Genomic DNA, 26,699 nt, shown 5'->3' on the forward strand with positions numbered 1-26,699 from the left:
GGATTCAAGGACTTTTACATCACTTTGGGAGCGATCCCATGATTGCAGCCGTCGAGGCGCAATAATACTTGTTCACTAGAGTCATAGTAACATACATTAGCACTTGCTACTTACTACCGGTATACTACATGGAGTAGTAGACTGATAGTAAGAGTAGTAAGATGGAGAGGACGTGGCATTGAGAGATGCAGGGCTGACTATTTGGCGGCCGATAATTGGGCAGATGCGTTGGAGCACGGTGGATGAGGCTAAAGGGATCTGCTGGCCGGGCTTGAATGCATTGTTGGAACAATAGACTAGATTAGTGCATACATGGCTATATCACTACGACAAGACTGCACGTGTGTGTGTTTGTCGTCTGCCATGGTGACAGTAGATGGTATTATGGATTGGTGGTTTATTTAAATACAATACCACTATTACAAATATTATAATCTTAATAACATGTAACAATCAACCACTATTATCTATTATATGAATAGGGAGGCAGGCAACATGAGCAGCAATTCGGTCCGAGAGGGCAAGAAGGATTGATGAGAAAAAAGAAGGCCAAGCGCCTGAAGCGGGAAAGGCAAATCCAGACGGCGTTTATTGGCTCGGCCGGTTTCTGGTATTCACTTTTATTGATAACTTTTGAAGCTAGGGACGCGGGTTATCGTTGCATTCATTCACTGGCCCCTCCGAATTCTTTTTGAGCTAGCTCTGTACCTTATTCACATTTTTCTGCCCTCTTTTGCCAGGTTACTTTTTTCAGTCCCATGCCTTTTGCAACTCTTAAACACACCAACATCTTACAGAGCTTGAGACCTTGTACCGCCTAACAGACTCCAACTAGCGTCTTAGGTGCAGTAGCTGGTCGCTGGGGAGCTTAAGCGTGGATCCCGTCAGCTGTCAGAAGCTTGGAGCTGGCCTAGCTTGGCAGGAAAGACTCGTCTCGGTTTACAGCCTGTTTACCATCTTGACTCGTCATCTTTTCATCTTTTTTCTCTCAAACAAGGACATTTCCATTCGCCATACTGTTGATTATCCGGTTGGATTTGATAGACTTTGTCGTTTTTTCACAATACGAAATATTCTAAACGAACAAGGAAGAAGAGAGACGTACGTCATACTCCAGGCTGACTCGCGTGCAGCTCTCTTGAAGGCATCGCCAACCTCCACTATCAACTTCCAGCTTCATACCCCGTCTCATTCAACTCTTGATCGCCTGTCCAGGCCAAACAGGCACCCGCCATGTCGTCCTCGCCGACCGTCTCGGTCAACGGCTGCACCGTCGTGGGCGCCTTCCAGCCCGCCTCGGCCAAGTACCCCCAGGCGCTGGACATGTTCCACGGCATCCCCTTTGCCAGCGCCCGGCGCTTCAGCCCCGCCGTCGCGATGCCTCTGGACAATCATTCCTCGGGCCTCGTCATCGACGCCTCGCGGCCGGCGCCCTCGCAGCCCTTCCCGATGGCGCCGCACGCAACGGCCGAGGACCCGCTGAGCCTCAACATCGTCCGGCCGTCCTTTTCGGCGTCGGCGTCGGCGTTTGTGGGGGCCGGCGATGGCATTGGCGGCGTCGATGGTGATGATGGTGATGGGGATGTTCTCACTGCTGCGATTGCTGCGGCTGGCGGTGCTGCGAGGCGAGACTTGCCGGTGGTGATTTACGTGCACGGCGGGGCCTTTAACTTTGGCTTCCCTGCGGAGAGGGATCTGGCATCGTTTGTGGCCTGGGGGCGGAATCAGGTGCTGGTTGTGAGCATTTCGTATCGCCTGGGCGCTTTGGGCTTCTTGTCTGGATCGACAGAGGCGACGTCAAAGGGCCCGGAACTGAATCTGGGCCTGAAGGATCAGCGGGTGGCGGTTGAGTGGGTGAGACAGTGGATTGGCGAGTTTGGGGGGGGATGTGGACGATATCACGCTCTGGGGATCGAGTGCTGGGGCGCATTCGGTGAGTTATGATGATGCTGGTGGTGATGTCCCATGGCTGAATATCGATATTGACTGCTTCTTCAGGTTGGCCATCACATGCTTAACCCTTCGCCCCTTCCCTTCCGCAAGGCCATTCTCGAATCTGGTTCTCCTACTGCGCGCTCTGTCCTCTCACCTTCACATCCTCGCAACATTGGACAGCTAAATGAGCTCGGCATGTATGCCAACAACCAGCCGCTCGGTTCTCTCCCCATCGACGATCTCATCCAGTCTTCTTTTACCGTGTACGCTATGCACCACACGGCCGTGACTTGGCCTTTCCAGCCCGTCATTGATGGCCCTGGAGGCGTCATCCCCGATCTGCCCCTGAATCTGTGGCGCGATCTTATTAGTTCAGGCCGCGCAAAGGAGCTGTCCGTCATCACAGGCTTTTGCTCTCACGAGGGCACTACTTTTGCGCCCCAGCATGCTTCTACCAGCGCCGAGTTCCGCTCTTTCTTCCAGAAACTCATCCCTTCCTTTTCGGCAGACGATCTCGATGCGCTCGAGCTGCTCTACCCAGACCCCCTCATCGATCCAGATTCCCCGTACCGTCAGCCTCCCGGTATAGGCGGTCCTCAGAAACGCCCCTATGGGGCTCAGTTCCGTCGCATTCATGAGGCATATGGCCACTATGCTTACATCTGCCCCATACTACACACCGCACACACTCTATCCAGGGCCGGAGCCCGCGTCTATGTCTATGAATACGCCGCATTGTCTTCTCCCTTCAAGGCAGCCTCTCACAGCGACCAGCCTCCCGCCGTAACGCACGATCTTAATGTGCTCGAGTTCACGCCAGGCCTCGTGGCCACTGCTAAAGAAATGAACCATCGCTGGGTCTCCTTTTGCTCATCTCCGTCTGGTAAGTTGGACGCGAGGGATGAAGATGAACGGTGGCCCGAGTTTCAGTCGCCTTTGGGAGATGACAGTGGCTCTTCTGTTCCAGGAACTGGAGCCGGCAAGCTTCTAGTTTTTGGAGAGGGCAATGACGAAGCCGCGGGAGGACGGAATCAAGGCACTCCTGTGAAGGCGAGGACGTTGACGGAGAGGGAGCTGGAGCAATGTCGCTTCTGGTGGGACCGCATGGAGTTGAGTCAGGGGATGGGAGAGCGAGGCGCAGCGACGGCTTGGCTAAGAGCGTGAATGACAGCATCGAGATGAAGGCGCACGAACGGGAAATGGATAATTCTTGGAGTTAAAAAAAAAAAACAGGGGAAAATATTAAAATAAAAGCATGTACAATAATTGTCTTTTTTGGCGACGAGCTGGGAGTTTTATTAGGGGTGTTTTTTGCGTAGATGATGTAAACTACTAACACACAACAGAGGATACTTGTAGATAAGCCAGTACCTATTAAGTAGAAATATGATGACTTGATGTATAAATAAGGGTATGTCAGACATGAGCAAGACGAAAGATGCGTCTTTTCTAGCAAGCTACCAGTAAATGGTTCAAATCTCGCTCTGGCATCGAGCAAGCGGGGGGAGAAGAAGGGCACAAGTGTGCTGCCATGGTACTCTCAAATACTCCCTTTTTCGTCTATCCATATCAGGTATTTAAGCCAAGGAGAAGTGGGAAAAAACATGGGTAAGTATTTTGAAAGCTAATGGTATAAAAAAGGTTACATTATACAGAGAAATAATAGCATTTACATCAACTTTTCTTCATTATAAGCAGTCATACAAACGAGAACAAAAATTACTTTTTTTACTTTCAGCGAGCATTTACGAGCGTAGTAGTAGTTCTATAATTTTTTTTATTAAATAGCATAAAATACCTAGATAAATACGTAAAAAGGGTAAAAGGGGGGGAAGAATGTGTTGTTTTAGACAAAAGGGGGGCATTAATGACAATAGCAAGACTGAAAAAGTGAGAAGAAAAAAACAGCAAGCAGCCGTAGCAGTAATAGTGGTAGACAAATCGGGGGCTCGCTACGCCTGCAGATGCATATCGTATGTCTTATGTACAAAGTGCGTCTTCTTCTTTTTTTTCCCCCCCGTTTTTGATCGTTTGCTTGTCTGTCGTGACCAATACATGCGCCAGTCGTACCAAGTACTAAGCATGAAACAGTCATGAATTCAACCCCATCATCATTCAGCCATGACAGCAGCCACCTTTTCCTCCGTCTTGTCGCAAAAACAAGCAAACATCTTAAGCAGGGCCTTTCATCTTCATCCTCCTGCTTCATCCTCCTGCTTCCTCCTTGCTCTTGTCCAGATTAAATCATGTCTTTTGGCGCATAGAATGAAAACAAACTCAATCTTAAAATGCCAATTACAACGGCAAGGGGGGGAATATGCAGCTTTGCCGTGTTGTGCTGTGCGGCGCAATAAATAAATAAAGCGAGAGTGTGGATGCAGTAGCGAGCGTAAATAAAAAAGAAGAAGACCCAGATTTCATGGTATGCAAAGCATTATTAAACAAGGTGGTCGCAAAAAAACCAGAACATCCTAAAACGCCTCTTATGGTCCTTTAGCATCTTCCAAAACCCCAGGATATCCTTGAAACACAACGGGCGTTAAAAAGTAAAAGAAATTCGTCCGAGCCTCACACTCCGCGCCAACTAGAAATTCTGGGAAATACCAGCGCTCTGCTGCGGGAAGTGGCCAGGATTTTCAACGCGCGCGCTGCGTCGTGCAGGATTATCGCGGATGATGGGTGGAGCGGGCATGTTGTCGCCAGGATTGCCATAGCCAGCCTCATACGGGCTGGAGCCATACTGATCGTAATAGCCGCCGCCGCCGCCATAAGCCACGCCCACGGCCCCCTCGGAGCCGTCTGATCGCCCAGCGCTGTATGAAGAAGACGCATTGGAGGCTCCTCGTCTAACGTCACCTCGGTTGTTTGCGGCTGCGGGACCCATGGCACCGAGAATCTCTCCCTCCTGGTTGTCAATCAGTGCAGCGTCAGACATGTTGCCGCGAGGAGGCGAAACGTCAGAGTATCCCTGGTTGGTGGCGCCGGATATCGTTGTAGAAGCCTTGCGGCCCGTTGAGCCGCCAGCAAGAGTAGTCGATCCCCAGCCACGATATCCCACAGATTCCTCTTCCCTCATCTCATAAGAGTCTCCACCAGACATGCCAACAACCGGAATTGTGGGATCGGCATTGGGATTGTAAGCATAGTCTTCGACTTCCTTGCGGCGCTCTGCCTCTGCTTGACGACGCGCGCGAGTCTTTTTCCAGAAGAAAAGGCCAATGACTGCCAAAATAGCAATGGCAACAATGGGGACGACCACACCAATGGCCACCTTGGCCTTTGAATCAAGACCGCCGCCGCTGTCCTTGCCAGCAACGCCATTCGGGGTTGCCGTAGAGGTGGAAGAGGTAGTCACCCCACTTGGGGAGTCTGTAGGCGTCCTGGTGTGTGTCACGACGACATTGACGGTAGAGCCATCGGTGCCCGAGACAGAAACAGTGACATCGGTAGATGACGGCGGAGTTGTGGTTTCTGATGACGGACTAGAAGAAGAAGAAGAAGAGGTCGGTGGTGGCGTCGTTGAAGGAGGGGCAGTGGTGGATGATTGCTCCGACGTTGTGCTGGAAGAAGTAGACGAGTCCGGCGTTGAAGATGGTGACGATGAGCTCGATGGGGTTGTCGACGGCGGCGGCTCGGTAGTCGAAGATGAGGACGGGGGAGGAGGCGCAGAAGTCGAGCTCTCTGGCGGAGGAGTAGAAGACGGAGTCGAGCTCGGGGGATCAGACGGGGTTGATGATGGCGTCGGCGATGGAGTCGACGATGGTGGTGGTGGAGGTGGTGCGCTCGACGTTGGCGGTTGATCGGGAGGCGCCGTTGTCGATTGCTGGGGCGGAGGAGCCGTGGAACTGGGCGCTGCGTTTTCCGCCGGTGGTGCGGACGAATCCTGTGGTGGATCGGTTGAGGCCATTGTGACGCCGACGGGATTGACCAGAGGAGCGAGTTGGCTGTGATTGTGTGTCATGTCAGCGCGAGGCCGTGGAGGCGTTTAAGCAGAGCGCAGAGGTAGATTGAGCGACAAGTGCAGCGTAGAAAGCAAGTAGCCATCGTCATGAGCATCTGAAGTCAACAATGCCTACAGAGATAAGCTCCCAAGACGAGGCCATGCACCGGCTCCAGGCCGAACGCATGCGCAGCGCACAGAGTCGGCGAGAACCCAATCACACGCCCAGGAAGAAAAGGTCCAAAGACGTCGGGGAAGCACAACAGACGAGATCGTCGGAGCAACGACTCGGGCTGATAAGGGAGGCCAAAGGCAAGACAATAGAAGCCGCAAACGTACCTGTCTGGCTAGTCCAGCGTTCCAAAAGAAGAATCCAAAAAAGGGATTTAGGCGCGCGGAACGAAGCAATCGATTCGAACGGCGAAGCAGATGAGAGAAGAAAGCAGCCGCCGTCAGAGCAACAGAGAAAGAAGGAAGAGAAAAAAGATGCTTGTCCCGAGATGGGTCTCTCTCACTCGCTATCGGCTTCCGCCTCGTAAAACACAACAGGGCGTCCAATCCAGCCGCAGAGCTGGGATGCAGCGACTTTGTGACGGACCCAGGGAAAAAGAAGCAGCTAGGTAGGCCTAGGCTCGTACGAGATTCGCACCCGTTGCAGCGAATGGAACCGCAAGCAGCGCGAGTGTGGAGATTGGGAGCCGCCGAGTGGAGGGGCGTGTCTTGCTTTACTTTGCGTCGTGGGAGAGCAAAAAAGAGGAGATGGAGGATGCAAAGCTGCTGGAAGGCGCTTAGGAGATGCGCGCGGGAGAAGAGAGAAGAAAAAAAGAGCAGAAGATACGAGCAGCAGGCAGGACAGGGAACCGCTGCCAGGGGGGGCAGCAAGAAAAAGGATTTGATGACGAGAGGAGGCCGAGTCCAAGCCCCCCGATCAAGTGCAGCAGGCAGGATACACGCGTATAAGGCTTGCCGGCGCTTTACTTGTCCGATGGGAAAAGGACCAAAACTAAACTGCCTAGGTGCTAGCGGAAGAAAGAAAAAATTCAATCAATCGGTTTTGGCTGGGCTTGCGCGGGTGAGAAAACGCCCAAAAGGCGAGGCCAAGAGTAGCTACAGCACGATACGAAAGGAAACGCCGAGCTGTAAAGTTCTGACGCACCCGCCAAGATGGACAGAAGAGAAAAAAAAAACGGACGATATGGAGGGGATTCTTGTGGCTTAGCGCCGCTCGTACTGGATGCGCGTTCCTACAGTCTCGGCCAATTTATTTTGCCTCTTGCCTTGTGCTTTTTCTTTTGTTCCTCTTGACGGGCTGTCAAAAACTTTGACATGTCTCCCCTCTTGCTGCATTTTGTAAATACTGCAGCTGTTGTAGATTTTTCACGTGAAATTTTTCCAGCATCTTGTTTTCGCTTTGAGCCGGCAATCTGGGTTGTGCTAAAGTTTTTGCCTCCCCGAAAGCTTATTCAAGCAAAGCTTCTCTCCCCCCCCAAAGGGAAAAAAACAGAACCCAAAAAAAAAAAAAGAAGCAGCAGTGTCAAAAACACATCGACTTGTGTTAGTGGCTGGAGCTGCTAGCAGATCATGCCAAAAGCCACCACTTCTCTTAGCAGCCCCCCCCGAAGAGAAAAATGCGCCGGTTCCAAGCCGGAGAAACTGGGTCCAACCTTGCGAGCTCAAGCGCTGGAGAGTGAGGCGGATGGGGCTGTTAAGTTCAAGTTGGCACCCGGGTGATGACCAGAACCGGCTCAATTTATTTTTTTTCCTTTCTTTTTTTTTTTCACAGCTGGCCGAAGCCCAGAAGATGACTTACTAGGCGAGATTACGGAGCTGGGTTAACCGCTGAAAGAAACTCGGCGTCAGCCGCGGCCGGTACCTGTGAGAGGCCGCCGCTCCGTTTAGCACTGACTTGTTGGCACATGGTGAGCCCTTTTCAGGCAAAGTCACCTGTTTATATTTTCCTCAGTCCCGTATACGACTCTTTTGCCCCTTATCGCATCGCCTCGCTGGAAAAAACAAAAAAGAACGTTCAATTGCTAATTTTTCCACTGTACTTTTTATTTTATTTTTGTTATTTTATTTTTTTCCGCCTCCTCTGAGCATGTAATTTCCAGCGAATCATCTTCGGATCTTGGGTAGCACTGGGGGTTGCTTGTAAGTGCTGCGCAACGGGCTCGCACACTCAACGTTTTGCAAATCATTTTGGAAAAAAACCAACCCCCCTGGTAAAATTCCCTGTTATTATTTACGGAGCGCGCATGTTCATATGATGCGGATCTTGCGTGTCCATTACGCACGGGCTTTGGCTGTCTCACAACAGTCAAATTATAGAATAAAAAGGAAAAAGGCAGCAAAAACTTCATTTCGTGCCTTACCTCGCCCACATAGGTACTAATGTATGCATCTCAATCATTGCAAGCAACCATCAAGCTATCGCTATGGATGTATTAGCGCCTAGTGGCTTATAATCCGCCGGCAAGGGGACAAAAAGACAAAAAAGCGACGGAAATGAAATCTGCACTGCCCGTCTCACCCACCCCGTCACTGCCACAACACACGGATCCGTGGGGGGGTGTGGATTACTAACATCAAGCCTAGACACTGTTATTATTAGCGCCCCTTGCACGGGCGACATCAAGTGCACATGTCTGTTTCCGCAGCTGGAGCAAGACATCAATGATGCCGTAGGTATTACTGACAGTGCTACTAGTATTAGTCGCAGTGATAGAATGCGGAATGATCATCTCCTAGTCTATAATAAGCCACGAGATCCCTTTGCTGCTATTATTGTTCTCACCAAGATCCCACGGCATCATAGCACTTATTAGCGCAGCCGTCAAGCCCGTCGCTCCACAATAACGGCCGTCAAAGCATCCGACAGCATAAACTCCTTTTGACAGGAAACAACAACAACAGCACGTGATATTCGCTCAACTTCATCTCCCATCAAATGGCCTTTTCAGTACAATAAGCTCAGAAGACGACAGACAGACAACAATCAGAGAAAAGATACAAATTCAACAAATCTTGTTATATTGCAAAAGTAAAACTAATCATATATCATGACAATCTTGTCTGTAAAAAATATTGGGGGAAAGAAGAAAATAATAACACGGGTGAGTGCATCTGATTGACCTATATTGCCTATGTACAGTTGTTGTTCCTTCAGATGCCCAAACAAGAGGAGGCACGAAGTCGTCGTCGTCACCTGAGATGTAATATTTCATGTGTTTCGGTTCGGGAGGTTGTTGTTTAGGTTCCAGTGTCCATCTATATGCAAACATCGCAGCAACACAAAAAAAAAAAAATCGGAAAAAAAAGGCCCAATATATAAGATATAAAAAAACTTTCGAAAAGAGAGTTCCGTCGTGAAAAATCCCCTAATTACTCCTTTGATTGCGAAGGGAACAAAAAAATAAAAACACAAACCTCCCTGGGGAGAAGCCGCTTTCGAATGCCGCTGTCTGGTGGCAAGATCATGCAAAATGCCGTAAGCAAGAAATGACGACGCTGATACTAAAGAAATGCTAATCTTCATCGAGATTCAGCTTAGAACCTTCACCTTCTTCTGCTCCCGTCTAAGGTCGCAGCGTCCATGAGGGCTTCAGCTGGTCGTCCATGGCAGCTGTCGTGAAAACTGTGTCACCTGGAAGGCGACTGATGCGGCCTGCTCCACTGCGGATGGCATTGAGCTGCGTCTGAGAGATGCCGCTCTTGTTACTCCTGATGCTGCCTGCGTCGCTGGCAACTTCGGGATCTCTGAACTTCTTGGGAGGGGCGAAATCCAGGCCGGTGAAGGTGCTGGATTTTCGGAGCAAGTGTCTATTAGAGATGAGTTAGCAATCGTTTTCCTTTTTTTCTTATCAATACGATCAATGGGACTTACGGGCTGGGCAAAGGTGTTAGATCTTCAAAAGCAGTCGCCAGTGGTGTGGCTGCAGTTGGTGGCTGCAGGAAGGCCTTTCGCTCGCCAAAGGGGCTTTGGCTGCGGCCGGCAACATTATCCCTGATGCTTGACGGGGGAGCAAAATCAGCGGCGTTGAAGATGGCGAAAGAATCGTCACCGAGCTTAGCTGGCGTTGGCAGCGTGGTTAAAGCAGCCGGAGGAGGCAAGTTCTTCTTTGGCTGGTTTTGGCGAGCCCATGCGCCAGATGCGGAGGAATCCGGTCTTGGACCAAAGGCCGATCCAGCGCGAGGACGTCCACCAGGGCCGGGAGAGAAGGTTCCGCCATTTCCATTAGCACCGCGGAAGCGCGGGCCGGGGCCACGCGAGCCGCCCCTCGGAGCACCTTGACGGTTACTGGGAGGTGGAGTCATGGCACGACGGGTAACAGGCTGGGCATAGGGCATAACAAAGGCGTTGGTGTCGGCGTCATAGTAAGCAGCTGCCTCTAGGTAACCTTGATCATAGTCTTCATAGTAATCGGGACCGCCCTGTCCCTGAGGCTTAGGCTGCTGCTGCTGCTGCTGCTGCTGCTGTTGCAGGTGCTTGGGTGCTTGGGGCATAGGAGGGGGCGCTTCGTTAGAATCATCAAAGTACTCCTTGTAGAAAGATCGAATACGGTTGGCGCGGATTTCAGGGTCGTCAGATTCCATGGCTTCGCTAGGAGGCAGAGGCCTGAATCCCACAGAGAGTCGCTTGTTGCCGTTGTTTTGAGGAACGCCGAGACCACCACCCTGGTGAGGCTCAGGAAGTCGGGAGAGGGGTCGGCCACGGGGTTGCTCTTCCTCATGTGCGTGGGCATCCTGGTGAGTGGGTTGTCCGGGAGAGAGAATCTGGGGGATGTCAGCTGGGCTGACGTGCGAGGCACGGCCATTATCGGTATAAGCAGATGAACGCGCCGAGCTCGGTTCCATGTTGGGGCTTCGGGAGCCGTCGAGCCTCAGAGCAGCGGGAGCAGGGGCCGGGATATCGGGCACTTCGAATTCGTCGGCGTTGAAGACGTCGACAGGGGCAACGGTTTCGATTTCCGGGACAATTGGCTGGACGGGAACCATGACGTCGTGGACCTGGGCGGCACTGGGAGGAGGCTGGTGCGTAGGCATAGGAGCGGTGGGAGTAGCAAAGGGGTTCTCCTTCTCTTCCGAATGGCCTCGCGGCGTGGTCGGAGGCATGGCGAGGGCACTGGACTTGGGCGGGCGTCTTCCACTGTCGGTCGTCTTGAAGGATCGGACCGAGCCAACATCACTATTCGCGTATTGGCCAACTTGTCTATAGGGGTCATTTTCGGTTTGGAGGGTTCGAGCATACGAGTGAATAGATTCGCGAGATCCAGTGTTGCCCGGCGGAAGAAGATACGGTGACGAGAGGTTCATGTCCATGGAGAGTCCACCCTTGTGCGCGGCTTTTTCAACTCCGCCAAACATGCTCTTTCGCTTCTTGGAGGAAGCATTTCCCAACCCAAAATCCAGGTCCTTGGTAGGATCGTTGAGCTCTTCCAGCTTGTCTCGGCGCATGTTCCTGCGGTGGAGGAAAAACAAGACAACGACGGCCACAGCGACCGGAATACTGCACCAATTAGCTTCACCATCCGGGACCGACAACTTCTTCGGCTTTGAAAACGATAGCAAAAATCACTTACATGATTCCCAGGACGATGGCGAGCGTCGAGTCCGATGGTCCAACTGGCTTCTCGCAAGTGTTGGTGGCATCCGTCGCGGTACAGGTCGAGCTCGAGCTCGATCTACGCAGCAGGGATCCAATGGACTCGAGGCTTCGGCGCAGGTTCATTCGCGATCCCATCCCAGAAACTTGTGCGTCACGCGCAACGAACCCAGCCGTGGCCGGGTTAACTCCTCGAGCTCGTATGAAGCTCATCTTTCTAGTTCCCCCCTAATCGAAATAAAATTTAAAAATTACTTGCTGGTGAAGTATATGTCGAAAGAAAAAAAAAAAAAAAAAGATATTATATATGACGCTTGCTGATTATAGTCGAAGTGATGTACCGATCGCCATTAATATGTGAATTTTGTCTTTTTTTGTTGTTTTGTTTTTACGCCGAGTGGTAGCTTTTCTTTTCCAGAGGCAAAGCCCGCGAACGAGAGAAAGTTGGTCAAATAGGTAGGTAGCTTGATCGATCGACGTTTCGTCCAAGGAAGAGCCAAGAAACCAGGGAAAAGCGGGTAAAAAGAGAGAATGTGCAATGCCAACCGGACGGGCAGAAGCAATGAAGGACTGTTGCTGCTGATTCGCAGAAGCAGCTCGCAAAAAGGAATGACTGAGAGCTTGACAAGCAATACCAAAAAAAGAGTGACAGGCCCGCTTGCAGGCGGTTTCGCACGATAAATCGCAGTGGTCGACAGAAAGGAAAGACTGGCGATGGGAAGAGGAGAAAAGAAGAGGAAGAGCGCGAGAGACGGATAAGCCCCAAGGAGAGGAGAGGGAGACGAAGCGGGTTAGGACGGCCATGGGCCCTGCACAATAGGCCTGGTGGGACGGCGCAAATGGACGAGCACCCGCGCAGGTACCGCTACAAGGCAGCGTGGCCGGTGCAGCAGATTGGGTGTTGTGCAGGCGGCTGCAGCTGCCCGTAGCGGACATGGCCCAGCGTACCGGTACCTGCCCAGGGCCGCAGTGAGGAGCAGAGTGATTGCAGGGAGCCCAGCAGGTTTGGGCGGGCAATTCCCCTCCCCTTGCCGCAGCGAATGAGACAGCGCAGGGCAGAGGCCCAGCAGCGGTCCAGGGGTCGAGCGCGCAGGTCCATGTACCAGTACCGAAGCGGACTGGAGATTGGAGCCTGTCCTGCTGTGGTCAGTGAGCTCCGGCGCCGACGAGCTTCCCAGGGTCGTAGGGAGTTTAATTTGAGCAGTGCTAGCGCCGGGCCGCCGCGCCCAAGAGGCACAACGGCCAGGTCCCAGTGCCATCGCCCGCCTATGAGCGACCGGGGATCGCCTCCATCGCTAACCCCGTGCCACAGCGGCCAGTTTCTTGCGCGTGGCGGCAGCAGCTCCAGAGCGAGCGCCAGATGCGAGCGCCAGTCGAGGCGGCGTCGTCTAGCTGGTGATTCAGCAGGTCGAAAGTGGAAAACAAAGGGCTGGCGAGCTGGGGCCTAGCAGGGGCCTGACGCAGGTACAGAGGCCCACGGGAGCACCCCCCACAGTATGAAACTTTGTCTACAGCAGCTGCTCTGCACGGTCTCAGGGCCAGCCTGAGGCAGCAGATCCCTGCATCTGGCACTGTGTTTTGCAACCTGCCAATAGCGCTGCCCCTGACGCTAGCCCAGGAACGCCTTAGCCGTCCCGCTGGCGCGCGTATAGGAGTCGTTCCAACTGCAAATTGAACTCATGCGTTTTACTCAGCACCTGTGATCTCGCTACTTAACAGCGTCGGCGTTGCCCAACTCCTTTATCATTGTTGGCACTACAGGTAGAACTTCAAAAAGAAAAAAAGAACAATCTTGGCTAGCCTTGTATCCACACATGCGCCGTTGAGGGGAAACTGCCAACACAGAGCTGATGGAGTTTCGGGCTCCTCCGTAATACCTACTGGGCTTCCGCTTAGTTGAAGAGACTTGGCGGCACCGGTGTGTCAAGTAGAGCTGCAAGTACTGTACCACTCCAGCTTACTGTTGGTATTGTTCGTTGTCCAACAACTGCATGGGCAAGGCAACTACTAATATACATGGTAATATATTCCCGCAAGCACCTGATACAACGCAATATGCGCTGTACTTGTACATGCTGTTGGTGCCTGTGTGGCTGGCAATGGAAAACGCACAAAACACTTCCATGAAGCAACACTGAGAGCTGCAAGCAACGCCTCGGCCACATTAACATCGCAAGTTTGTCGCCACACGTCCGTGCTTCGTCTGTGCTGTCTGGATTCATGAAAGAATGGGATTCGGGCGGGAAATGCGCGCACAAACTTGGGTCTGAATTGAATTGCTTGCTGGTGGAGGAAATGGCGCATTCGAGAAGCGAGTTCGCGTTGATTGTCTACCTAGATGGCATTCGCAGGCCAGGTGCCTCTTTGAGCACAAGCGTCTTACAACCACCGAGGTGTCCATCCAATGGGAGCCGTCAGGATACGTGCAGCTTCATTAAACGCATATCCACCGCAATGCACACAGTCTCGCGCAGCTGCGGAGCTTCGCAAGAGCTCCATCGGCAGTCTCCATCCTCGCCTCAAAAGGCATCCACCGCAAACACTTGCACCGCAGCCCCCTTGGTCGAGTGCAATCTCATCGTTCTATGGACATGCAATCAGCCGATCTTATTATAGATACAGAGCGTATTTTTCGCACACACTATCGAAATTGCCGATTCGCTCATAATCCATACTACAACTCCTCCACAGGGTGCTACTTGCACTACATACTACAAGTACAGCGCTGTGAAGATCCGGGCCGCTGCCGGCTGATTTGAAAAAGAGGCTGCCGCTTTTCCGACATGAATTATCCCCCTGGCCACCGTGGTCCGGAGCACTGCCCTGCCGGTGAGACGCTCAGGATGATGGCTGCGGAGTCCAATTAATGGCACTAGCAGGAATTGAAAAATAAGAGCACGGAGTTTCGACGCCGAGTTCCAACGCCGAGTCCCAGCAGCAACAAAGCAAGTATTAGTGTATATGCATGTGTTGCGATACAGGATACAGGCTTTGGTTATCAATAGCAGGCACCACGCTCGGATGCTAAGCCGGGGCCCAGGACAGTGAGTGCCCCTAGCCATGCTGCGTGTTCCATCTCCATGTCTCTCTCCCTTGCCGCATTGATGCCACAGGTCGGTGAATCGCCAGAATAATTCAGACGAAACAGGAGAAACGGGCCTTGACATGCGCATGTTTTGCGGAACAGAAAAAAAAGCTTGTGCCGTCTGCCGGCTTTTTTCAAGACCCTTGGCAAGACATGGGGATTGAAGAAAAATCTCATATCCGAGTCTTTGCCACCCTTTGCCATGGGTGAGACCAAGACAAGCTTCAGCTTGGTGAAGATTGCGTGGAAAGTTCCTCTAGCAACCGAGTTTTGTCTTACCAACGTAGAGAAACTTTGGTTAAATATCACTATTGGCGGCGTTGAGTGGTGTTTCAGTCTATTGGCGCTTGAGAACCCAATAGTCGAGGCATTTTTGGTCCCGTGAGCTCAATCCGTTTGCGCATTATTATGTGCAAGTACTCCTACTAGTCAGTAGTGGCGGTACAAGTGCCGCATCATGAGGGGGGCCAGGATCCTAGCTCATGCCCTCTTATCACGCAAGGGGGCAGAAGAGCACCTGGTCATGGTCATCAGAAAAACAAACAAACGAGATTTTACCGCTGCAGTATTTGTATCACTGTCATTGGCGAGAGCAACATGGAAAATTGATCGCGGGCGGCCCCGGATCAGCAATCTTTTTCAAGGAGCGTATAAGCCAACTTTAGAACATAGAGCAGCACAGACATGTTGGATGGCGTGGAGCAAGGCTTCAAAAGACGTGGGTTCTATTCACTTTCGGCTATTTCCATTCACCCTCGACGTACTTGTACACCATACAAGTGCTCCATACCTTACATAATATAGTGCTCTTCAAGGTACTAAGACCTAACAGCAAAGAGTGTATCTCGCTGTGGCAGATGCAAAGGGGCCATTCAGAACGATCCATGGAGCTGTGCATAGATGCTAGGGACGGCAACTACGGCAGAGAGCTGGGGCTAGTCAAGATATTTGCATCGCGAGTCTTTGATCTCCATGTGTTTTCGGTATCGCCAGTTGTCAATAGCCTGAATAGTGGTTGTCGACGCACCGTAACTGAACAACTAGCCTCGAGAATTCGAAAGCTTATAAAACTCGGAAGCATATTCAACCAGCCAGTTCTTCTCAATTTTTGTAATGTCGCGGATATATGTCTTATCTCCCGTTTCCATGATTTCATAGAAAATGACCCAGTCAGCTTTGCGATTGAACATGAGCGAATTGGGATGTGCATGTAGGATGGTGCCGCCCTCGACGTTTCGATAAGTCCCATCCGGCTGCATGCGTGCTGTATGTGCAAAGTAGCCAGAGGTGAGGCAACGTCTGATTTGCTCTGCCTTGCTGCTGTTATCCACATTCGAAGAGTCTCGTTTGGATGATAGTGCCTCGTCAACGTTGATGTTGAAGCGCTCAAGATAGCGCTTGAGTTGAGCTCGGATACTGACTGCCCGAGTCAAGGACTTGTAATTGAGGTTGTGTTCATGGCAAAACTTGGCCTCCTTCTTTCCCTTTGTGATAAAGGTTTGATAGACGTTGAGCAATGTCAGATGATCGCCTTCTTCTACAGCAAACTTACGCCGTGAAGCCTCCATCTTGTGTCGCTCGCCGTCGTGGTAGAACCATATGTTTCCTCCCAGGCTTGTCATGGCAGCAATGGTCAGCATTTCGCTTAGACAGTTGAACTGCGGTGCTGATAGCAACGTCTTTGCCATCATCGGTTCGACTGCCAGTTCTGCCATGCGAGATCCAAGCGGATGTGTTAGCTTTGCATACTCATCCAAAGCTCCCAACGAGTATAGTAATTCGAGCGCCTTCGACATGAGTTCTGACGGTGGTGCGGAGAGGAAATCAAACCTAACCACGTTATCGATACCCAGAGCTTTCAACTGAAGAATGGTTGATGCGAGGTTCGACCTTTGTATCTCTGGAGGGTTCGTTTCCGGTAATGCTTGGTAGACGTCTTCAGTATAGAGCCGATAGCATTTTCCAGCTTTGGTACGGCCAGCACGACCAGCGCGTTGAGAAGCAGATGCTTTAGAGATGGGTGTGGTTGTCAATGTCTCTATACCTGTCTTGGGATTATAAGCCCGCAACTTGACGAAGCCGCAGTCAATGACATGGACTATGCCGTCAATCGTGACTGAAGCTTCGGCGATGTTTGTTGAAAAGACCACCTTCCGTGTTCCTTCAGGCGTCTTATCGAACACAAACATTTGCTGCTCTGTCGAGAGTCCGGCATATAGCGGCAATGGCTGTAATGGACCATGCTGACTATCCAGCTGCGTGGCTCTCTCGGCTACAGCTTGAATAGCATTGTCAATCTCTTCGCGGCCTGTCAGAAAGACCAAGATATCTCCCTCGCCCTCTTGCGTGTGAATGTCAAAGACGGTATTGACGGCTTTTTCAACATAGTCTTCTGCTGGAGCCTCGAGATATAGCGTATCGATGGGATATGTCCGTCCCTCGAGGCTAACAATGGTAGCAATCTCCTGTGGCGTCTGTCCATCTTCTTGCTTCTTCACTTCTTGTTCCGAGCCCGCTGTGAAGAATTTAAGACATTCTTCAGCCTGAAGCGTTGCGCTGCTGATGATAATACGGAGCTCGGGGCGCTTTCTTCGAATCTTCTTCAGCAGGCCAAGCAAGATATCGGTGCTGATGGATCGCTCGTGAGCCTCGTCTACCATGATGACGGAATATCGGCTCAGCAGAGGATCTGTCAGTGCTTCCCGGATAAGTAGAGCATCGGTCAGAAACTTTATCCGGGTGGAGGACGAGGTGACATCTTCAAAGCGGATCGAGTATCCAACCTCTTGGCCGACTTCACATCCCACCTCCTCAGCTACCCGTAGAGCAACCGTTGTGGCGGCCACTCGGCGTGGCTTACGTGAAAATATCAGTAAGAAGCACTCTGATAAGGTAACTCCAGAGAAGCTGAGCGCTCACCTGCGTTATTCCAATGACCTTTCCATCTGAGCACCATCCAGCGCGTTCAAGGAACTGGGGAATCTGTGTGCTTTTGCCAGAGCCGGTCTGGCCTATGACGATGATCACCGGGAATGTCTCAACGACATAGAGCAAGCTCTCGCGGTATTTTGCTATGGGAAGCAAGGATGGTGGCTTGTGCAATGCGGGGATGAATGACGAGTCGAGATCGAGGTCCGTCATTGTGAAATGTGTATGTTGAGTCTCATTTGGTAAAATTGCTGCTAAATAGGTATAGCTAGCTGGTGATTGGCGTCTGTCTGAAGCCCGTTTCAGCTATAGCATCACAATGCTATGCTAGTTGGACTGCTTGAAGAGCTGAATTACTTAAAGACATGCGTCTGCAGCTTTGAATTAATTCATCTCTAGCTCTTTCATAGCCCAGTCCCAAGATTTATTGCTTCAATTTCTTCCTTGACTGAAACTTGCAGGTAGGCAACATACTTACCCTAGAGCCTTAGCAATATCCCCAGCCACAGTGTGGCGCTGTGGCTATACCGGCTCATCACTGCCACCCGAGCTCCTTTATTACTGTGGGGACGTCATCAGCGTCGTGGCAGGCGTCGTGGCTAGCCTTCAACCCCTCCGTCATAATCGCAACGGAGAGCCCGAGACTGAAGCGAGATCATTTTCCAGAACAACTCAGCTATAAGCGAAATCACGAGAACCGATCGCCTTAGCAACACTCGGCGCGCGCCAAGGGTAACCACAAAAGACTGCGACGATGTCGGCTCCTGCAGATACGGTATATATGATCCACCTCCCCAGACGAGCTGCTTGTTAGTGGCGAGAGAGCTTGCGCTGATGCTGATGCTTGCGGTTCGACTGCGCAGAGCAAAGTGACAGATTCAGGCGCTGAATCGCCAACCACAGCGCAACCTCTTGACATGTCAGATGATGAGGTGCAGGAATCCGGAATAACAGGAGACGGCACCGTATCACCAATGCTTGGATCAAGGCAAAGCTCAGAGGGCCCGGCCCCTCCACCAAAGCCTCCGCGCCCCATGACCGAGGCGCAGAAGAACCAAATCACTCTGAAGGAGGCGTTCCCAACAGTGGATGACAATGTCATTAAAGCCATCTTGAGAGCAAGCGGAGGCCAGGTCGAGCCCGCCTTCAACGCTCTGCTAGGTGCGTTGCGCGCAAAGACTGACACTCGTACGGGAACGCATGCTTACGATGAAACTAGAAATGACCGACCCAGACGCCGTTCAGAACGAGCCGCAAGAAGTTCCGCCCCAGCAGCCGCCAAGGCCTTCGCGATCCCAGATTGAAGCAGATGAGCTATATGCGCGCCAGTTGGCAGAGCACTACGATAATGTCGGTGCCTACGAAGCTCGCACTTCCAACCGTGGCGGTAACGGGCGCACAAGATCGCAGCCTGGCTTCGATGAAGACGAGCGAGAGCACAGCTTTTTAGATGACGATCTCCCCATCATCCGCGAGAACCTCCGACAAGGATTCGTGGAGACCCAGTCCAAGGTCAACGGCTGGATTAGCATGATGAAGAAGAAGATTGAGGAGAATTTTGACGAGAGTGAGGATGCTGGCCGCAGTGATGGACCTCAGTACCGCCATGGTGGGCCTAGCAACAGGAGCACGGACTATGACGCAGATCCGCAGGTGCTCAGCGATGATTTCGCTGGCATGAAGTTCTCATCGGACGGTAGTAAGTACTCGGTACCATGATCGTATGTAGCTAAAGCGTAGCTGACAATCTCTTTCTAGCCCCTGCTCACAACATCCGACCAATGGCGAATACCGGCGTTTATAGACCACCTCCTTCACATTCACCTCGAGCAGACGGCCGAAGAGTGGGATTCAAGGACGAACCTGAAGAGATTAAGATGTATGATGCTTCGCCAAAACTGTCTCCCAAGGGTGAGACCCCGGCAGCGACAGGGGCCAAGGCAAGCAAATGGCAACCGCTCTCCAGCGTGGAGCCAGATCCGATCACCGATAACGATCCTTTCAGCTTGGGAGACAGCGAAGACGAGGGAGAGACAAAGGAGAAGCCGAAAGATGGCAAGTTGGACGATGCCGAGCGGTTGAAAAAGGCTGCTGCCGAGGCGATGGCGGATAGCCTGGTCGATCCAGCGAAAGAAGGAGACTCAAGCGCGAAGAAGAGCTGATTGCTTGATCTAGATGGGACGGGACGGGATTAAATTGCCCCTGGAAGCAATCAATGGCGAGGCTGTTTGTGTTTTTAAAAATCGTTGATTTGTGCTGTTGATCGAGGCGGCTCTCAAATGGTAGCTGACATATAAGAAACCGTAATTCCATAACAATACTTTGAAGGGTTCATTGCGATTTTGGGTGCCATTGTTTAGATTAGTGGATGATGCTACCCATTGGATACCTGCCTACCTAGGTAGCAAGGTAAGGTTTATCAAAGTTAGAATACAGGGCCGGGACGTCTCGAGTACGATTAGCGAGCTGAAACTGCTGCTTCTTTGACCGGCTAGCAGGACGCGCCGATGGGTCGGGCATGTTTCCGCGTGGGTTCTCGTGACGCTGGATTGATGGGTAAATCCGGGTTAATGAGCAACGTAGCGCAGGATGGCATGACTAGCAGTATGTAGGTAGTTGCTGCCCAGAGTTTTGGGTTGCGCAAAGTACTTGTGCCCCCCAACTCGTGCCATGCGTGTACATGTACGATGACTTGGAGGTCGAGCGGCACAGGTACATCAAAGCAGACGTCTAGTGAGCTGGGGCCGTGGGCTCTTGAATTTGCGCTTAAATCAACTGCACCTATCGCTCACGCACGAGGTGCAATGCTGCACGGCGATTGGGTCCGGTATAAAGAACGGGGACGATGGTAGCAGCAGATCCGGCAAAACACCCCTACAAACGCAGCCCAATGAACGGGCCCCAGAGGGAATGCTTTGGGATGCGAGGGGCGGCGGCACTAGGGCACTATCTGATTTCAATACTGAAATGGGTGAGAGCGTGTTAAAGGGCTAAACATCGGCCGCATCTGCCGACAGCCAAGTCGGTACCACGGCCCGCACGAAGTCTCAGCGCCGCATGCGCAACCCTGGTCGATTCTGCAGGACGACCTACTTCGGCGTGCTAAAGGTGTCTGAGGTACAACCGCCACGGGCTTTATTCGCCTAGTCTCGCGATGATCTAGACAGTCGAGGGCTCTGATGAGTCGCCCCCGCTTCGAACAAGGTCGCCCGTACTCTAGAGAAGTGGCATTTTCACCGGGGCGAGGCACAACGTGCCCTCGAGACTAAGACACAGCTAGCCAAGTCAGTCGTCGACATACTCTGCCCTTCACCGAAGCCATCAACCTGCTTCTCTCCTCCTCCTCTCCAATTGGGTCGGGGCAGGACATTCTGACTAACAAGGACGGCCAGATACACCCAGACGCCCAGCCAGAGAGACAGACAGAAAGTCAGACAGCCAGAAAGTCAGACAGCCAGACAAGACAGTCAGCCCAAAAAGGTCCATAGCCAGCCCGCCACACAGCCTCGTCACCTCGGCCCTGCTGGTCTGATCTGATCAATCCGAATCACCAGCCCATTCTGCGCCCAGGGTGCCCTCATCCGGTAGGCTGACTACTAAACTCTCTTGCTGCCACGCCCTCGTGATTGGAAATCTCTGTCCGGGGTGAGAGAATCAAAGGAGTGAAGCTCTGCTTCGTGTACGTAAGAAGCGCTCCTCTCCCCAGCAAACCGCCTTTTTCCTGCGTCTACAATTAGCACCACATCACCAAAGCCCATCTCTCCAGGGCTGCGCGTACATAGTGTACAGCACGCATCGTCGCAAACTTGCTCTTGTCCACCTCTTCCCGCATCTTCGGCCTGCTTCACGCCGGCTTTCTTACTCTTCTCGGCCCCAGCCTGCATCTCAAACTATCCCGGAAGCAGAGCACCAACCTCCGCCTGCAACCTCAGTGGGACAAGGGCTGGCCTCTCAAGGTACGAGACGAGCTGCGCCGGAGCCTGCTGCTTGCTTGCTGTCTGATGGGACCCGTTGGGCTGTCCTGTCAGCGAGCTGCCGACGGCCATCAGTCAATCGTTCCCCCCCACGCGGACAAGTGTCTGGAGACTCTGCGCTGAACTAACCCCCCTTGCCCTGTCCCTCGGTCACCTCCGTCCTTTTCCGTCGATATAGGCCTGCTCAAGGGCGCACAGACAGCTAAGTTTCATGGCAGGTTGCTCGTTCTTACAGGCGCCATCGCCCACAATAACGTCTTACCAACCAACTCTTGGCTCTCCTCCCAAAAGGAAGGCTTATTACAGGCGTGAGACTGTATATCCTCGCTTGACCTGTCCGGCTTGGGCCTTTCTGTTTCCCCAACTCCTCTCCCCCCCGCGACTCCCGCCCGCCCGGGGGTTCTGTGTCGCAACATGTAAGTCAGATGGCCGCTGCGTCGTGACGCAATCCCTGCCCCCCCTCGGGAATAATACCCCAGGCTCACATAGCGATTTGTTCCGCAGGAAATTTGGCAAGCAGATTCAGAAGCGCCAGCTTGAGGTTCCCGAATATGCTGCCAGTTTTGTTAACTACAAGGCTTTGAAGAAGGTAAATATCTATTCACTAACCCCTTCGCTCTCCCGCGCCTTTCCCCTTTCTATTTCAATGATATGCTCTCATGTTGTGTCTTCTCTTCTGTCTGAAGACGCTCGGGACATATGGGAGGCTGATAGAGGGGGAGTGCCAGCTCCTCCAGCCATCCTTGTCCATGCATGTCTGCACCCTCTGGCTCTCTCTCCAATCAAGGGCATACCTTGCGGACATGTACACCACCAATTGCTGTATTCTTGTCTCACTTTTTACTAATGCTACATTCTCACTGCCTCATAGCTCATCAAGAAGCTTTCAGCTACTCCGACCCTTGCTGCGCAAAATGACGCCCACCGCCTCGACACACTGGCTGACTCGCAGGCTGCTCTGCAAGCAAACAAGGCAACTTTCTTCTTCCAATTGGTAGGTCACTGCATGCAGCCATCAAGATGAACATTCCGGTGGACTTGCTGACACCCGAGCAGGAACGAGAGTTGGACAAGGTGAACGCTTTCTATCTGCAAAAAGAAGCCGAGGTATGTAGGCAAAATCAAATTTCTTGTCCCAACCCCATGTTTTGAATTATGTCGTCGCCAACCGTCACATAGCTCAAAATTCGACTCAAGACCTTGCTCGACAAGAAAAAAGTCATCAAGTCGCGCCAAGGCATCTCGAGACGCTCGTCCAAATTCACCACCCTCGAAGAAGGTTTCCAACAGTTCGCTACGGATCTGAACAAGCTCCAACAATTTGTTGAAATCAATGGCACTGCTTTTTCAAAGATTCTCAAGAAATGGGACAAGACCTCGAAATCAAAGACAAAGGAGCTGTACCTCTCGCGTGCTGTTGAGGTCCAGCCTTTTTTCAATGCGACGGTTATAAGTGAGCTGTCCGACCAGGCAACTACCAGCCTCCAGGAGCTTGGGGCTTGGTCGGATGGAATCCAAGTCAGCTTCGACTCATCTACCACACATGTTGTTACGACCCAGCATTTCGTGGGGACTGACGAAGGAGATGCCGATTCGCTCCTGTTGGATACTGTCATTACCGGAAACCTCGAATCGATCAAGGATCTTCTTGCTAAAATGCAATCTGCTACTCAAGCAAGCGACGGTGACGTTTCTTTGATGGAGCGGCTGACAAGGACGTTTTTGACGGCGATCAACGAAGCTCCTAAGAGCGCTCTACAAGTTCTTCTGGACACCGGCTTGGTCGACTTGCATTCATACGATGATATCAACGAAAGAAACTGCCTACACCAGGCCGCCATCTACGGTAGACATCACGTACTGGAATGGGGTCTTGCGGCCAAGGTTGCTGTGGATCGGACTGATGTTTACGGCCGTGTTCCGCTGCACTATGCTAGCTTACACGGCCGCCTGGATATGCTCGAAGTCTTGTTGAATGGTAAGTTGGAGCCGCCAAGCCGTATTCACCGGCAGGATACCTTGAGCTAACATCATCTTTCCTCTCTTTGAAAAAAGCCAATCCGAGCACCATTGATCTCATTGACCACGACAACTTCACACCGCTAATACACGCCATCATACATGGACATGTCGAATGTGTTGAGCGTCTGCTCGCCAGGTCCGCTCGTATTGACCCGGTTTCTGATGCGGATCATGTGCCCTTGAACCTTGCTTGCGAGCACGGCTCAGTTGCCATTGTGGAAATCCTGTTGAAGCATGGCGCGCAGATCCTTCCTGATGCCGAGGGACTGTATCCTCAGCACATGGTGGCGCGATGTGGACGGACGTCAGATTTACTTCTACTTCTTAAACAATATGGAGCTGATCTCGACCAAATCGACAAGCTGTATGGATGGACACCACTACTGCATGCCGCGAGCGAAGGCAACGTCGAATGCCTCCAAGCACTGCTTAAACTTGGTGTCGATGCGACAATACGAGACGAAAAGGATCTTCCCGCCATGTATTATGCTGCTTGGGAAGGCCATTTGGAATGTATGCAACTACTTACGCCGTTTAACAAGCGCCCCAGAGCGAGTCCGCTCGGTGGCCATCCTACGATTGATATCATGGGCAGCAGTAGTGGGCCCCTGCCCATGTCATTGGACCCAGATGCCATCCCGATCCTGGAGCTACCGCCACCAATAATTCCTCTTCGACGATATGGCCACAACTTCCTTGATACGAAGACGGTCGTGCAAATCGGCTTCCAGGATGCGGGCGAGCAACCGCTGGTCTTTTTCCAGGACGGCAAGTACCCGGCTGCTCGGTTAACGATATCTTCCAAAGTCTCAGATCTTATCCCAAAGAACATTATTTTGCCATTTCAAGAAGATACCCGTGTTGTTTCCTTCCAAGTCGACAACTTGGAGACCTTTTCACTCGATTTTGATGTTTTCCCGGCTTACGGCGCCAAGACGATTGCAAAGACGGTTGTGCTACCGTCTGTATTTCTAAACCAGTCTGGCGGCTCAAAATCTTGCCTGCCACTGTTTGACCCGCGATTACGGGCTATCGGCCAAATTAGCTTCACTACGCAGGTGATTAAGCCATTCAGAGGGCAGCCGCTTGAAATTACAGACTTTGAAACCTATTGGAAGGCAACAAGCCAGTTCAACCAGCCAACAAACGCCGTTGTTACTGGCTCAAGTCTGTCTGGTGATTACGTCCGAGTATTTGTTCAGTACACCAGCGATGCGGTGCCCATCATCTGGCCACAATGGACCATCTCCTGTGGTGGACTCGACATCCCCGTCTGCCGGCTTTCATTTGCGCAATTTGACGCCATCACGGCTCAGAGTACTAGCCGCGCCAAGCTTGCGACTCTGACAACAAAGACGACAGAGGATATCGCCGAAATTTTCCATATCCTGGCGACTGCAGGCATCACTCTGAAGGACGCACTGGCTATTCTCCCCCCTGGTATCCATGTCAATCTGCAGATTGTTTATCCCAACTCGGAGGAGGAGGAGACACTGGCCTTGGGACCGGCTCTGAACGTTAATGTATTTGTCGACTCGATTCTCACAATTGTCTTTGACCACGCTCGAGCTCAGAGGGCCCAGTCACATTCGTCGCATGTGGTGCGTTCCATGGTATTCAGCAGCTACAACGCGCGACTCTGCACTGCTCTCAATTGGAAGCAGCCTAATTTCCCGGTATTTTTGTGCAACGACTTGGGCCGAGACGACAAGGCAGTGCAAGCTAGCGGAAGACGGACGACGTCGATCAAGGAGGCGGTGCGGATTGCGCAGACGAATAACTTTATGGGTTTGATATGCTATTCTCGGTTGCTGGTAAGAAAACTCCTTGAGCCCTTTTTTATAAAAATCATCGTCAAGCATGAAACTAACTTTTGAATAGGATATGGTGCCGGCGCTGGTTGATGCCGTCAAGTCGCATGGACTTGCCCTTGTGATGGACAAGTCGTCTGATACCCCTGAAGTAAACCCTCTTGCGGATCCTTTCCCTCGGCCCCCCCAGGGCATTGACGGAATCTTGAGAGACCATGGTATTTTACGCTTTAATGATTCTATAGACATGTAGACGATGCGAGGGTTTTTATTTTATACTGGGATAGGGCGCGAATCTGGGTGCGGTAAACTGTTAAACTGGGTGCTTGAGTCGGGCATGAAGCCGACATTATAAAATGGAGAATGAGAGAAATAAGATGCAACTGTCCTTCCCAAGGCGTTATGATGTGGTTTTTTGGTGAATTATCTATTATTTGAGAGTTTACATGTATGAATAGGCACTAGATAACAGGTCTTATCAAGCACCTTTATACCCGTACCTGAGGCTCCCTAGATCTCTCTCGGGGTCCACGCCGGCCATGACAATCTTGGCCGTCAGGACAACGGAATAGACGAGGCCAGGAATATTGCCCATGCTGACCCAGCCAAAGCCACCGCCCCTCTCATCGCCTCTCACCAATCCCATGAGTATTAATAAAGTGACGAGACCCAAGTTCAAATAGGGCAAGGTCTTTTCCAACGGGGACCGCGTCTCCATGACCCCACGACCAAGAAGACCACCGAGTGAATTACGCGACGACCGCAATCCACTGCTAAGACTGCTCGCAGCAGACGATCTGCCTCTTCCTCTAGCACTACCATTACCGCTGGCCCAGGCGTCGATTATGAGAATGCCCGTCTGCGCGGGCGGCAGGCGGTAGAGCAGAAAGGCCGTCGCGAGGAGGGATGTTGTGCAGAAGATGGCAAAGGAAGTGGTGGCGGGGTTGAGCAGCGGGCGGATGTAGGCGATGAGGGAGAGGAGCGGCAGGGCGAGGAGGGTGCGGGCGAGGGTTTCGTTTTGGGAGGCGTTTTGGGAGGCGAGGGTTTGGATGAGGCTGTCTTGTTCTGTATATTTCACTTGATCAGCCTGGGGGGGGATGGTAGAATAGGTTAGATTGGTTGTACCTTGCTCGTCCATGGCTTCGGGAGAGTCTGAGTCGGAGTCGTTGGGGTATTGAAACGTCCGTCTTAGACGGGCGGAGGATGCCATGATGAATGTAAGAAGGAGAAAATGGAGGTTGTAGAAAGTGAACATTTAGCAAAAGGAGGGCGTTTTCTTTTTTCTTTGTCTCGGTAAAGGGATGCTGGTGATTGCACCGTTGGAGATGGCAATAGCAGCGGCACCTTGATGGGCGTTGAGGAAGAAGAGCTCCCTCAGCCTTATGACGCAAGCTGAAGGACC

At 52.0% G+C, this 26,699-nt stretch overlaps 8 protein-coding genes across 8 annotated transcripts; 4 read left to right on the top strand and 4 right to left on the bottom strand.

Annotated features, from left to right (window-relative positions):
- The first annotated feature begins 691 nt into the window (after positions 1-691).
- On the top strand, positions 692-3,337 carry TrAtP1_005580 (uncharacterized protein). Its single transcript, XM_014089216.2, has 2 exons — positions 692-1,933; positions 1,999-3,337. Exon 2 carries the CDS (start codon positions 2,011-2,013, stop codon positions 3,097-3,099), a length of 1,089 nt encoding a protein of 362 aa, XP_013944691.2. The 5' UTR covers positions 692-1,933; positions 1,999-2,010; the 3' UTR covers positions 3,100-3,337.
- Positions 3,338-3,717: 380 nt separating this feature from the next.
- Positions 3,718-7,028, bottom strand: TrAtP1_005581 (uncharacterized protein). Its single transcript, XM_066112778.1, has 2 exons — positions 6,215-7,028; positions 3,718-5,879 (listed from the first exon to the last, which is right to left on the bottom strand). The coding sequence occupies exon 2, from the start codon at positions 5,840-5,842 to the stop codon at positions 4,520-4,522; it is 1,323 nt and encodes a 440-aa protein (XP_065968863.1). The 5' UTR covers positions 5,843-5,879; positions 6,215-7,028; the 3' UTR covers positions 3,718-4,519.
- Positions 7,029-7,126: 98 nt separating this feature from the next.
- On the top strand, positions 7,127-7,676 carry TrAtP1_013346 (uncharacterized protein). The gene has a single exon (XM_066115877.1). It carries the CDS (start codon positions 7,202-7,204, stop codon positions 7,448-7,450), a length of 249 nt encoding a protein of 82 aa, XP_065968864.1. The 5' UTR covers positions 7,127-7,201; the 3' UTR covers positions 7,451-7,676.
- Positions 7,677-9,450: 1,774 nt separating this feature from the next.
- On the bottom strand, positions 9,451-12,268 carry TrAtP1_005582 (uncharacterized protein; the record flags this gene model as incomplete). Its single annotated transcript, XM_066112779.1, has 4 exons — positions 11,455-12,268; positions 11,124-11,381; positions 9,759-11,060; positions 9,451-9,694 (listed from the first exon to the last, which is right to left on the bottom strand). The coding sequence occupies exons 1-4, from the start codon at positions 11,688-11,690 to the stop codon at positions 9,451-9,453; spliced, it is 2,040 nt and encodes a 679-aa protein (XP_065968865.1). The 5' UTR covers positions 11,691-12,268.
- Positions 12,269-14,868: 2,600 nt separating this feature from the next.
- Positions 14,869-18,092, bottom strand: TrAtP1_005583 (uncharacterized protein). Its single transcript, XM_014088970.2, has 2 exons — positions 17,482-18,092; positions 14,869-17,417 (listed from the first exon to the last, which is right to left on the bottom strand). The coding sequence occupies exons 1-2, from the start codon at positions 17,701-17,703 to the stop codon at positions 15,603-15,605; spliced, it is 2,037 nt and encodes a 678-aa protein (XP_013944445.1). The 5' UTR covers positions 17,704-18,092; the 3' UTR covers positions 14,869-15,602.
- Positions 18,093-19,889, top strand: TrAtP1_005584 (uncharacterized protein). Its single transcript, XM_014089214.2, has 4 exons — positions 18,093-18,265; positions 18,354-18,651; positions 18,710-19,189; positions 19,249-19,889. The coding sequence occupies exons 1-4, from the start codon at positions 18,245-18,247 to the stop codon at positions 19,650-19,652; spliced, it is 1,203 nt and encodes a 400-aa protein (XP_013944689.2). The 5' UTR covers positions 18,093-18,244; the 3' UTR covers positions 19,653-19,889.
- A 660-nt stretch (positions 19,890-20,549) lies between these two features.
- TrAtP1_005585 (uncharacterized protein) lies at positions 20,550-26,665 on the top strand. Its single transcript, XM_066112780.1, has 9 exons — positions 20,550-20,774; positions 20,883-21,169; positions 21,683-21,880; positions 21,969-22,053; positions 22,336-22,458; positions 22,521-22,571; positions 22,644-23,442; positions 23,520-25,300; positions 25,368-26,665. Coding segments are annotated over exons 3-9 (3,024 nt in total). The 5' UTR covers positions 20,550-20,774; positions 20,883-21,169; positions 21,683-21,878; the 3' UTR covers positions 25,551-26,665.
- TrAtP1_005586 (uncharacterized protein) lies at positions 25,776-26,507 on the bottom strand (the record flags this gene model as incomplete). Its single annotated transcript, XM_014089213.2, has 2 exons — positions 25,776-26,362; positions 26,423-26,507. The coding sequence occupies 2 exons, from the start codon at positions 26,505-26,507 to the stop codon at positions 25,776-25,778; spliced, it is 672 nt and encodes a 223-aa protein (XP_013944688.1).
- Positions 26,666-26,699: the final 34 nt, after the last annotated feature.

This window comes from Trichoderma atroviride, chromosome 3 (genome assembly GCF_020647795.1).
Source record: "Trichoderma atroviride chromosome 3, complete sequence".
Classification (NCBI taxonomy): Eukaryota; Fungi; Ascomycota; class Sordariomycetes; order Hypocreales; family Hypocreaceae; genus Trichoderma; species Trichoderma atroviride.

Coding starts and splice junctions, on each gene's coding strand:
- TrAtP1_005585 (XM_066112780.1), top strand. Junction 22,054..22,335: donor ACTACAAGGCTTTGAAGAAG/GTAAATATCTAT, acceptor ACTGCCTCATAG/CTCATCAAGAAGCTTTCAGC. Junction 23,443..23,519: donor GCTCGAAGTCTTGTTGAATG/GTAAGTTGGAGC, acceptor CTTTGAAAAAAG/CCAATCCGAGCACCATTGAT.
- TrAtP1_005583 (XM_014088970.2), bottom strand. CDS start 17,703: ATGACGGACCTCGATCTCGACTCGTCATTCATCCCCGCATTGCACAAG. Junction 17,418..17,481: donor AGGTCATTGGAATAACGCAG/GTGAGCGCTCAG, acceptor TTTTCACGTAAG/CCACGCCGAGTGGCCGCCAC.
- TrAtP1_005580 (XM_014089216.2), top strand. CDS start 2,011: ATGCTTAACCCTTCGCCCCTTCCCTTCCGCAAGGCCATTCTCGAATCT.
- TrAtP1_013346 (XM_066115877.1), top strand. CDS start 7,202: ATGTCTCCCCTCTTGCTGCATTTTGTAAATACTGCAGCTGTTGTAGAT.
- TrAtP1_005584 (XM_014089214.2), top strand. CDS start 18,245: ATGTCGGCTCCTGCAGATACG. Junction 18,266..18,353: donor TGTCGGCTCCTGCAGATACG/GTATATATGATC, acceptor TCGACTGCGCAG/AGCAAAGTGACAGATTCAGG. Junction 18,652..18,709: donor CGCCTTCAACGCTCTGCTAG/GTGCGTTGCGCG, acceptor CGATGAAACTAG/AAATGACCGACCCAGACGCC.
- TrAtP1_005581 (XM_066112778.1), bottom strand. CDS start 5,842: ATGGCCTCAACCGATCCACCACAGGATTCGTCCGCACCACCGGCGGAA.